The 11,933-nt window shown below is 42.5% G+C and overlaps 2 protein-coding genes across 3 annotated transcripts; both read left to right on the top strand.

Moving 5' to 3' along the window:
* The first annotated feature begins 302 nt into the window (after window positions 1-302).
* LOC146627530 (fibroblast growth factor 6-like) lies at window positions 303-7,678 on the top strand. 2 transcript variants are annotated; one of them, XM_085358988.1, is made up of 3 exons: window positions 303-1,111; window positions 1,684-1,787; window positions 4,084-7,678. In XM_085358988.1, the coding sequence occupies exons 1-3, from the start codon at window positions 766-768 to the stop codon at window positions 4,258-4,260; spliced, it is 627 nt and encodes a 208-aa protein (XP_085215114.1). In that variant the 5' UTR covers window positions 303-765; the 3' UTR covers window positions 4,261-7,678. The 2 variants fall into 2 exon arrangements, with proteins under 2 accessions (XP_085215114.1, XP_085215115.1); XM_085358989.1 differs by having other exon boundaries at window positions 303-1,087.
* Window positions 7,679-8,805: 1,127 nt separating this feature from the next.
* On the top strand, window positions 8,806-10,971 carry LOC146627531 (fibroblast growth factor 23-like). The gene is made up of 3 exons (XM_085357176.1): window positions 8,806-9,118; window positions 9,431-9,534; window positions 9,621-10,971. The coding sequence occupies exons 1-3, from the start codon at window positions 8,905-8,907 to the stop codon at window positions 10,038-10,040; spliced, it is 738 nt and encodes a 245-aa protein (XP_085213302.1). The 5' UTR covers window positions 8,806-8,904; the 3' UTR covers window positions 10,041-10,971.
* Window positions 10,972-11,933: the final 962 nt, after the last annotated feature.

Here is an 11,933-nt window from a genome sequence, read left to right on the forward strand (position 1 = left end):
GTTGATTGGTGCGAGCTCCCCGCTGGCTCTCTGGCCCAGCTGACATTTCAGTTTAGGCTTAAAAAAGCCTAGATTTGCTGGGGAAAAGTCTTAAACGTGGCAGGAAAGAAGAGCGACCAGCACAAGAGCCCTGTCATTGCTCTCCGGTGACAAGTGGGCCTGTTTTTACACCTTCCTTCTAAATAAGGAAGCGATCGGGTAGACATATGACCACCGACCCAATTTGGGAGCAGCCCGAGTGCCCGTCGCGTCCCATACCGCGGAACGCCAATAAGCTTTCTTCTCTTCCAGTTAGGCAGAAACAGCAGCTATCCCCCTCACATCTCCACAGACCTGCTGTTTTTTCTGCCTTTGCAATAACCCTGCGGGTGAAGTCAGCATGATGTCATCTAGGGATGCGATAGTCTTGGCGAGGTTGAAGGGTTTTTGGTGAGCGCAATATTCTGAACTCTTACCGAGAGAGAGAGGCTGTCAGAAAAGGGAGAGAGAGAGTGAGTGTGTGTGTGAGAGAGAGGGGCGCGGGGGAGCTGCAAAACATGGTAATCACCACCACCACCACCAACATCACCATCACCATCACCTCCAGCTCTGCCGCGCACTCTCCCGTCTCCTCTCCTCGTCTGCACCGGGGCTTGCGTTTCATGCCCAAAGCACTGATCTGTGCTCCAAAAATAACCCTCAGTCAGCATGCCGAAGGAAGCAAAACAAGAAGAGCGGTATTTTTAGGGTCATTAATTTTGACCACGTGGCCCGAAGGTAAACCGGATGGCCGTTGCGCAAAGGCTCCTCGTCAGTATGTCCTGCGAGGCCGGCACGCCGCACTGGACGCTGACCGCAGTGGTTCTCCTGGGCTTTCTGCTGGGGATCGTGTCAGCGTACCCTTTACCGAGCAGCAGGACAAATGCAACTTTACTGGAGAAACGATGGGAGACCCTCTTCTCGCGCTCTGTGCTCGGGATCTCCGGAGAGAAACCGGAGCTGAATTGGGAGAGTGACTATCTGCTGGGCATCAAAAGAGTGCGGAGGCTCTACTGCAACGTGGGCATCGGGTTTCACCTTCAGATCCTCCCCGACGGCAGGATAAACGGTGTACATAATGAAAACCAGTACAGTGAGTTATATCTCCACCAATGTAATGCAATAGACATAAAAGAGAGACGGTCAATAAGCATGGATCTGCGATGAGCAGGCTAGTCTATCCCCTCTATTCATTTGCATGATCGCGTCTCATCCGAGTCGGGGAGAGAACTGAATTTCTTCCACGGCAAAGACAAATCTGTTAAAGCACGTATCCATCAGTACTGAAAAACCCCTCTTCCTCCCCCTCCTCCTCCAGCTCAACCATGTCACGAATGTATGGACGCTTTTAGACACAACTTATTTTTACGCAGCCCTCTGAGGGCGGTCCGGGAGACCAATAGCCGTGCACGCCGTGCAATTAGGACAGCTATTATTGCGATAACCACAATGCGCTAAATTAATGCGCCTGGATGCAAATGGAAGATGGGGTGAAAGATGCAGAACAAAGGCTCGGCATGCTGCGCAGCAACCTGCAAGGTTACACCCATAGACGCAGAGAAAGCACAATGCTACAGTGGCAAAACGCACGCACTTAGCCAGGATGCTCCTTTGGTATGTACCTCACTGCTCACTCTAACGTAACGCATCTTTGTCATGTATCAGGTCTAATAGAGATCTCGACGGTGGAGAGAGGAGTGGTGAGCCTATATGGAGTGAAGAGTGAGCTGTTTGTCGCAATGAACAGCCGTGGGAGGTTATACGGAACGGTAGGTATGCACAGTATTTCGTTTATTGTTCAGCACTGTTGGTTAATTGGATCCTGAAATCAGGACGCACTTGGAGCTCGATCCGCCTTTTTTCTGTTTGCCTGTCATAAATTGGAAAGAGACTCTTGCCTTATGTGGCTGCAGGGGAGCTGCACGCTACGGCCTGCGAAACCTATATTTCAGTTTCATCAGGAATTTCTAAAGCTATATTTAAAGCAAGTGTGCGAGGCCTGTTGGCCGATGGGTAAATAATGATGAGGTTAACAGATGAGGGATTTAGATCACAGGGCTGTACCGTGTGTGTGTGTGTGTGTGTGTGTGTGTGTGTGTGTGTGTGTGTGTGTGTGTCAGAGAGAAAGAGAGCAAGAGGAGGAGGGAAACCCCCCTGGTGACAAGAAACCTGTCAGCACAGTTGAAAATCGATTTTAATGGCAAATGGCGCAGCACACACATGTTGAGAGGCACATGGGCAGCACCTTCCACAGGCCTCCATAATCCTGCCCTTCAAACATGTTCACTTTATTTCTCTTGTTAAACATTTAATTCTACAAAAGACAATCTGTTCTTAAGAGTTTCCTGGCAGTTATTACTCATGACTTTGTTTGCTTGTTCTCCTCAACAGCCTTTGTGGTCTTTTGAAAATATGGATTCAGGATCCAATAAAACAAAATGACTCAGTGTTTTAAAGGCGCTGAAGATGCCTTGAGGTAGAGCAGGTTTTCTTTCAACATGGCAAGCAAGGTGACACATGGAAACCTCTGAGTTTCATCAGGGTTTTTATTGATAGCTGTCAGCTCAAGTCTTGTATTTGATATATTTTATATCCTCTGATTCTCTGAGGTTGAGCATTTTATTGCCTGAGGACCTCATCAGATGCTTTATAATTCTTCCTTTTAGTGTTTTGCAACTCCATCATCTCCTCCATTGCTTGACTTGGATAACTGGAGTACTCTGGGTCTTAATCAGAGTTTCAAGCTTGTGCATCTTATTATTGCCCAATGACCTCACATTCCCAATGTGATGGTAGCTAGAGCACAGTTTACATTCCTTTTATTTAGTTCGTCACTGAACTCCTCATCTGCTCTGTGTTTATTTATAAACAAAAGTGGGGCATAGAAACGACTCTTGGTCGATGCTGTTATCAGATTCTCCCACATGCCATCCTTTTAATGACCTTATCAGACAGGAAACACGTGCTTGTTTGAGCTGACGTGATCGGTTTGCTTTTAAGCACATTGATGACAGTTATTAGCTCCGAGTGGTGCGGGAAGGAACATTATGTTTAGTGGAGCCCTGCTGACACATGAATGTGATTGTGGAAAACATATTTGACAGACAGAATGTGAATCACTTATCTGGTCATGAGTGATGAAGCGTTAGCTTGAGAGCATGGTGATGATCTGATAAGAGACTGAATTAGGCCACATGGTCTCTGATGGCGAGTGTGACTGTTGCACACTGTGCAAGTCATGCATAGCCAGCTCAGCACAGCAGAGAAGGGTCAGATATTTCACAGTGTCAGATATTCAAAGACGAGCAGTTTTGTCTCCAAAATTGTTCTTATTTTATTTATTTGAGAATATTTGCTGGAGGTTTTAGGTCTGAAATATTGCATCTCAGAAAGCAATACTTGCAAGATTTGGAGTTAGATCAGATTGATAGCAGAAAGTAGGAGCAAGGCCTAGTATGGGTAATAATAAAAACCTGAAACCTTCAATGACTTATTGAGTTTTCAAGTTACCGGCTGACATTAAAAAAGCTCCGCTGGGTGGTTCCACAGAGCTGCAGTGGCTTTTCATTTAGTCAGGACAGCATTTTGGAGTAAAACATGTTTAATTCTTTATAGTTACTAAACACAGTCAGGTGGAAGCAGCCCCTCCCTGAGCCTGGTTGTGCCGGAGGTTTCTTCCTGTTAAAAGGGAGTTTTTCCTTCCCACTGTCGCCAAAGTGCTGCTCATAGGGGGTCATTGTTCATTGTTGTAGGGCCTACCTTACAGTATAAAGCGCCTTGAGGCGACTGTTGTTGTGATTTGGAGCTGTATAAATAAAATTGAATTGGATTTGACATAACTGTTTAAAGTAAATCCAAAAATCATTTTTTGAGTGCACAGCATTGCAGCGAAGTAACACAAACAACTGAAAAAATGATTCTTTAAAACCCACAACAGTGAGATTTCACTGTTTTTATTACTGTTCATTGCTCACAGTCTTATTTAAGCTTCAAACTTGTGTCTCTGTTTGCATTTGTGTCGAGCAGCTCGTTGTAAAGCATGTCCTGTCTCTTTGTCGCCTCCAGACAGTCTTCCACGACGAATGCAAGTTCAAGGAGAGCTTGCTCGCGAACAATTACAACGCCTACGAGTCTCTGGTTTACAGAGGATCCTACATCGCACTCAGCAAGCATGGCCGCGTGAAGAGGGGCAACAAGGCCACAACTGCCATGACTGTAACGCACTTCCTACCCCGAATATGACGAGCAAAAAGTGGCAATAACAAACGTATTTGCACATGTGGATTATCTCCCAGGTAACATAAATACCGTATACTACATACAAACACAAAAAAGACAAAAATGGACTATAAAATAAAGAAACACAGTTATATCTGATAGTATTTATTCAAACTTTATATGTATATTTGGGTAGTTTACTTTGTATTAGAAATGATCAAAAATGCCATTCTTTGCTGCTTTTGTGATTTTCATCCTTTTATGATATGAAGGGCACGGAGAGGCGTCGTTTGTCCCCTCTGGTTTTATGGGTGCTTGCTGGAATTGGTTGAGTTTTTGTCCTGTCGGTGGATGACAGCTCATCTTTTTCAAATGGATTTGTTATTACCTCAAAGCACCGTGTCCCAAGGATGTAGAAAATGTGTGCATGAAATTTTTACACAGAAGAATGCCTGTTTACTTCTAAGGTTTTTTTTTGTTTGTTTTTGTTGTTGTCGTCGTCATCTATCAAGGACTATAGACATTTCCCACCCGTTGCATTTGCGTGTCTCTGTCACGGTCAGGGCAACTAGAGCACTTGAAAAAATAACGGTTGTTTTCTTCTTGCTTTGTCATGAGGTGGCGGTGCCTTGAATTCCTTCTTGCGGCCCCCCCTTACCCTTGCATGCGAGAAATGTGGTGCTCAAGTCAGAAATAGGAATGATACGCAAGTCATCACTCCCTCAGACACCACTGGGGGGGCTTTAGCCCAATTCCTAGAGGGCCAGAAGTTTTTTCACTTTATTTTCTTTCCATAATTAGATCAATTTAGTAAGCGAGACTCTACGCTGCACAGGACCCAGTGGAGCCTCTTGTTAAAAAGGAAAGCTGGATTTGGAGTCGCCATCACCTCCAAGGGAGCTTTGACAATCCCGGGGTTCGTTTGAACAGTTTTTGTAGCCGGATCATCAGTCCAAACTGAAAATGTGAATGTTTATGCATTGGCTTTCATCATGTATGCGGATTTGCCTGTTTTCTTCCTTTACATGGCGGAGGGACAGAATATCATAGACCTAACACTATGACGCAAAATACCCTCCATCTCTGCCTACTGTACATTTCCCCCGGTTCAAGTCGGTGCCGTCTGTTGCATCAGGCCTCTTACTCTACACTGCAAAGTTTATGTGACGATGAAGTTGGTTAAAGCAGCATGCTGAGTAAAATTACAGAGCAGGCACGGTCTGCTGCTTTAACTCGAAATAAATCGAGTGAAAAGCGACATTTACTCTCAGTTCAAGATCCTGGGATTTGCAAACGATCCTTACGGTGTCTCCGTTTTTGATATTTAGATAAAGCGGATCGTTTATGACAGAGTTTTTATGCATTCTTCAGATTGGTCACTGAGTCTCACAGGAGAGCGCCGAATATGAGCTGAACCAAAGGGTTACGTTAGTGATGTTCATTCAGGCTTTGCATATACAGCATATCATACTTGAATTTAACAACCTCTCATGCTCCTCTTTCTAATACTGTAATTTTCCATAGTAGAAACGAGAGGGCACAAGAAGCAAACAAAGCAAACGATAGCTAAGATGGACAGAGGAGTCACTGAGTGTTTAAGTTGACGAACATGTGGATAATATCGGGTGAAATACCTGCGTGGCAGACTCGTGGGTCTCCTGTTAGTTAATCTTAGACTGGACGGTCATCGCAGGGACCTGAGAATCCTGTGCATCTGAGCCATTTTTGCGCAAAGGTCAGAGGCGTGGGCGATTTGCCCTCTGTGTTATTCGTGTAGCTGCGTTTCAGCCACGTCATTTTTGCTTTCTAAAGTTTAAAACCTGTTAGGCCATTTTCCTGATGAAAACAACGACAGTTCTCTTGTAATGTGCAATGAAAGTACTAATGATTTTCGCAACTTCTCAAGTATTTTAAATGCTGGAAGGAGGTGCTATCAAGCTGGCTTTGACCTTCATTATGCTACGAGTATAAGGCCAGCTCGGTGAAATATGATTAAAAGGAAGTAGCGAGGCACTTGTAGATATGTTATCATATTTTACCTCATGCCCTTTTAAACACTGACAGAATGTCTGTGAGCAATGGTTTATGCGCCCTTTAAGCTCCAGCTTCTGTCTAGTAGCAGAGACGAATGTGTGCGTAAGCACGTATGCATGTGTCCGACTGAGCACACTCCTGTCCTGTTCTGTTTCAGCCAGAACGACTGTAGCGATGATCAATTTACCTTAAGTCGGGAATGACGAGGCATTGTCCAGCCGTGCAAACTGACGCACGGTAGTAACGGAGAGGACAAAGATGAGAGCGACTGGAAGCAAAGCCAGTGAGTTGAGGGATGCGTGCAGCAGAAAAGCGCTGACTGTACAACAGCTATGTAGCAAAAGGCCTCGTGAAAAAGAATCAAACGCTTCCAGGAGAGGGGATGCTTATTTCTGAATACTGTGATCCAAGAGAGCAACTTGAAATGCCCAGGATGTCATGTGTGTATCTGAATACACCACTTATAAGTGTCTGTGGGGGATTTTGCCTTGAGCATCTTATTTGTCATTATGAGCGATCAGCCATCGAAGCAATGATCACATGTAGCTTTTTCTCTTGGCTGACCACATGAGGAAAAGGTCAGAGAGCTATTTTTGCTAATTTATCCAAAATATATAAAAGGTGCGTTTTTAATGGAGCGCAGAAGCAGTTAGCTGACGCGAAAGAATAAAAGCACGTGGTTTTGATGACGAGTAGTTTCTGTACGGCCCTGAGAGACACTGTCAGCACTGCAGGAACAGGAACGCCACAGCAGTTCCTCCAACATGATGCTTTCTGTTGAAATCGATATTGTGCACACACCAACTAAGCTTGGTTTTTACTTTCTAAGACTAAGGAAACATTTACTGTCGCAATTGTACGACTTTTGCATGTTGCTGTTCAGAGGCATAAAAGGTTGTATGATACCGCAGTAACGGAGAAAAGGTCCTTAACCTTTACTTCCTCAAGTCCTCATTATGCATGTAGTGTTCTGAACGGACTAGGTTTGTCTTACCCCTTTGATTAAGGATCCGGATCCAGGTCTGGGTTTTGCCATTGCGCTCATTATATATCTGTTCAGCTGGTTTCAAAACGTGTCGGTTCGTAGGGAACCGGAGGCCTGCGGGCGGCTCTGGGATCAGACTCCCGGTGTGCCACCGGCAGCCTTTGTGTTTCTCTCTCACTTTTCTATTCCTGCACTGAAAGGAGAGTACTTCCTCCGAGTCCACCCCCTCTTTTTTAACATATACCTCACCTTCTGCCTTAGTTCCGATTATTGAAATGATTGTAAATTAGTTTGAAACAACAGACTTCTCCAATCATTTGTTTCTGAAAAATATGATGATGAGTAAGTAAAATAATATATTGCAAATGGTTTTCCTTTTATTTTTGTACGTATGTGCTGTGCACAGCAGTCAACTGTATTCCTGAGACGATAATAAAATACGTTTTTGTAAAATCTGTTGCGAATCTTTTATTTTATTGTGTCTAAGTTACTTCACACGCGCATGACAGGAATGACGGCAAAGACCAGAGAAAATCCGAGTACCAGCGCAAATGTTGAACCTGCAGCCAAAGTCTTTTTCATGAGTCAGTATGTAGCGCCCCCTCCTGGTGAAGAGGAAGGCACACTATGTATGTTTTTGGTTTTTTGCAGGTGTGGAAGCGTAGTTGCAAAGAAAATGGGTCAAGAATACAGCAGCCCTTTATGTTGATCTCATTTAAATTTTAATCTGAAAAAATATCATTTTTCTCCTATTACAATATAAGCAAAAACAAACACTAGCATCAGTTTGAATAGTGTGTGATTTCATTAAAGGCCATACAGTAACATGAATCTTCATTTTCCTCATGAATATGTGACATACTGCTAGTTTATATAGCTTCTGCTATAAATATATGCCATATAATCGCAGATCATCTGCACAATTTTCAATAAACATTACATTAGTATTCAAATGTAATCTTCCTTTGATGTTTGAGTTTGAAAGTTTTTTTTCCATTTTAAATAGACATGAATAAGAATGAGGCCAGGCTTTCCAGGAATAATTACAGGGCGGGAACTCTTGTAAAAGATAACGAGAGCAGCGGAAGTGTGTGCAGTTTAATAATAAGCACAGGATAAATCATTTAGCCTGATACTGTGACGCAACAGAGGGCCAGTCATTAAGAAACGACCAATTTTAGACGAATCTAATTGATCTTTATATAACGCTTTCATAAATGTTACATTTCTAACAACACGTGAGGTCAAGTAACAAGAAATATGAGCAAAAATTGTGAAAACCCGTCATTAATGTCAAAGAATGACCGTCAGTCATTTCTTCTTCTGCACTTTCTTATCTCTAGACTTTAAGCTCTGTGCTAGATTTTGTTAGTTAAACTTGAACACATGAGAAATTTTACTTCCACGTAGGGGAGAAAACTGTTTTTTATGCATGTGTGATGCATCGTGTTTCCATACAGCTTACTTCAATTGCATCTAGGCAACCCTTAACTGCTGCAGCCAAGCTTGGAGTCATTTTGGTAAATGAGTTAGCCAGTTTATTGACCCTCTGTTTAAATAGACCCGTTGGACTTTCTCCTCCTCCAGTAGCGGACCACATACCATCCTGAACATTCGTGCTTTTAGAAGGCCTTTAATTGCCATCGATCATGCAACTGGCTTCCTTCTTAGTCATCCTGATTGCTGGACATGTGTCTGTACCAGTGGATTGTAGGCCAAGGCTCCAGGATTCAGAACAACTAGCTCAACATCAGCAGGGTCGATTGAACGCGGCAACAAATGCAGATCCATCTGCCGGTATGGGACGCTTCTACTCTGTGCTGAATGGATCAATGAGACACAGCATTTACAGCGGCTTTCTGGGTAAGTCTGCATATAAACACACAACTGGAACCGCTTATACAGACAATCCTCTGCAATAATAAAGGAAAATGTTAAGTATGACCGACTTTGCTTACTTGATTTTGAAGAGGGTAAATATCAGCTTTGGATCTGAAAGGAAGTTCAGGAAAATCAGAGAAAAACTGAACCAAACAAAACAAAAAAGAAAGTTTGAGATTAATTCTGTACATTTATAAACTTCAAAATATATTTTCAAATTTAAAAGCAGAATATTGTTAATCAAATAATTTTTCTTGTTACATTTGTTAATAGAAAATGTGCTTTTTTTTTCAGTCACTTTGCCTGTGAGAACAGCTTCCAGCAACTTTGTGTCAATATTTGATTTGAGAAGAAAACATTTCATCTGCATGGACTTTAAGGGAAAGCTGTACATATCTGTGAGTATTGTTTTAGATGTTCTTAGTTTGAATGAAGTCACAAAGTGCCAAAAACAGACCATAAACATTTTCTTTCTACCAAACAGAGGCAAAGGGACAGAGAAGACTGTCTCTTCCAGGACATTTGGTTAGATTTAGTAAGCCACCATCATGTGTTTTACTCTACAAGCGGGAGAAGGCTGCTCAGACTACAAGGAGGTCATCTGCGAGTGGCACATGGCGAGCCGCCTGAACACTACTTAGCCCCGCTGAAGAGGCTCTTGAATCCCTCGGTTAAAAGACAGAGAAGGAGCGAAGAGGTGAACCCCTCTGATCCTTTACGAACAGAAGCAAATCCCTCACGTTCTGGAAAAGATCTCAGAGATGCAGATCACGTTCGGCCTGAACAGGCTCAGACAGGCGCTGTGTCTAAAGAGACCATCGCCTCCTGCGACGACCCCCTGTCTGTCTTACAGCCCAACGCGCCTGGAAGCCCTGTGAAGACTAACATTGCAGACCAAGCCTAAGTCGCGCAGCATCACTCATCCATAGAAGATATTTCCCGGGATAAATCTGGCTGACCATTAAGAGCCATAGAAACCTTAGTCCCTTATTTCTAGACCTGGTTGAAAAGGTCTGAAAAGACCTGTTGATTAGAGGCCGAACTGACATCTAAACTCTGCACAGTCGTCGAGGCTGAAGTCGGTTCCAAAGCAAAAGTTTATTGGACACAGATAACAGCCGTCGCTTCAGTGATGCACATGCAGGTGTCTGTTTTTGTTTGTTGGGATGTGAAATGGTTGGACAGTAAAACAGTGTCTGCTTCAGGTCCACAACTAGAATTAGTGGATTGTCTTTTTCAAAATATTAAAACACATCTATGCTGTTTATATATGCATATATCTACACGTAAGCAGGTTATGTCTCGGTGTCTGATGCATGGTGTGTGAGCTTCTCACAGGGTGGGCAGCATGTCAGTGCTGCCTGACAGTAACAGTGAGTGGCTTTGAATCTGCTGGTCGTCTGAGGAGTTTGCACCGTCCCAAAAAAGGAAGATCACGTTTCTAATGAACTCAAACGGTGCCTTTGCACTTGTAAAGTCATGCTTTGCTGGGTGGGGAGATACTGACCTTCCTGGAGTTTTTATGGAGCTAACCCTTTTGTATGTACTCATAAACCAAGTTACATCACAGGGGCTCGTGCAGGTCTCCTGTTTGAAGATAATGGTCTGGGAACACTCGACATAAGTTTGGTCCAGTTTGCTGCTGTCCTTTAACCTCTTTGGTGAGGAGAATTTGAACCTCTGGGTCAGATATGTCAATATTTGTTCAAATAATTGTTTAAATCATCCAACAACTCTTGAAGTGTTGCTGAAAAACAGCAACAAGAACAACAAAAAGACGAATGATGCTGTTGTGACTGGGAAAAAATATCTCCTGTATGCAGCTTCCATAAAAATGTCAAAAATGTATCAGGTGCTGGACACCAACAGTCACAGCAATACAAACGTATTTATTTATTGAGCTGTTTTAATGACGTCCTTGCTCGCCTACTGTTTTATTATTTATATATATTGGTTGGTGTATCATTTCTGATGTTAATAAAATAAATTGTAAGTATCTGGAACATCTTTTGCTTCTTGTTTTAAGCAGAAGATGAGTCATTTTCAAACGCACGGCTGAGACATTTCTCATGTGCATTATTGTCAGATTACGTCCTCCTCCTCTAAGATGCCTGTCAAACGAAAATAAACGGGATCTGCAAACGTGGAAGTCCCAGTTAGCTGAAAGCATTTGAGTGATTTAAGATTAAAAGACTCTTTTAAAATCTTACTGACAATAAGTGTCACACAGTTCTCATGAAGGCAGCAAAACCGAACAAAAACAACTAAAATGACCTAAATAATGAAGCCCACTTACAGGAATGAAAATTAAAGGTAGCCTACGCAACATGAAAAGATGAATAAATAACAGAGTCATTCCTACTATTCGGTGCCATTTCAGTGTGATCACTCTTCATCAAAAAATACAAAATTTTGAATTATTTTAACATTTCATCTAAAAGAGGGATTTTCAACCTATAAGAAAAATGTATTGGTCCAGCTAAGGATATTATATTATAATATTTTTTAAAATCAAAGTCTTTACCCATGACGTGCCAAATGTCCACCCTGTTACAGGACATTCAATTTTCTATTAATAACTGTTTTGAATACACAGTTATAGTAATATTTACATTTTCTAAAAGCTACAATGTCCCTTTTTAAAATCTGCAAGGAAATTTCATGTTACAGTGCATAGCAATAACAGGGGTGACGGTAACAGGGGGGAGATTTTATGCTAAACTTAGCCATTACTACTAGTATGATGAACAACAAGCTAGTACATGGTGACCACTAAGAACCATTTTTAACATGTTTA

Source organism: Diplotaxodon limnothrissa, linkage group LG7 (genome assembly GCF_057381915.1).
Source record: "Diplotaxodon limnothrissa isolate DT_005_m linkage group LG7, D_limnothrissa_male_GT1.1, whole genome shotgun sequence".
Lineage (NCBI taxonomy): Eukaryota > Metazoa > Chordata > Actinopteri > Cichliformes > Cichlidae > Diplotaxodon > Diplotaxodon limnothrissa.

Coding starts and splice junctions, on each gene's coding strand:
- LOC146627530 (XM_085358988.1), top strand. CDS start 766: ATGGCCGTTGCGCAAAGGCTCCTCGTCAGTATGTCCTGCGAGGCCGGC. Junction 1,112..1,683: donor ACATAATGAAAACCAGTACA/GTGAGTTATATC, acceptor GTCATGTATCAG/GTCTAATAGAGATCTCGACG. Junction 1,788..4,083: donor GTGGGAGGTTATACGGAACG/GTAGGTATGCAC, acceptor TGTCGCCTCCAG/ACAGTCTTCCACGACGAATG.
- LOC146627531 (XM_085357176.1), top strand. CDS start 8,905: ATGCAACTGGCTTCCTTCTTAGTCATCCTGATTGCTGGACATGTGTCT. Junction 9,119..9,430: donor CATTTACAGCGGCTTTCTGG/GTAAGTCTGCAT, acceptor TTTTTTTTTCAG/TCACTTTGCCTGTGAGAACA. Junction 9,535..9,620: donor AGGGAAAGCTGTACATATCT/GTGAGTATTGTT, acceptor TCTACCAAACAG/AGGCAAAGGGACAGAGAAGA.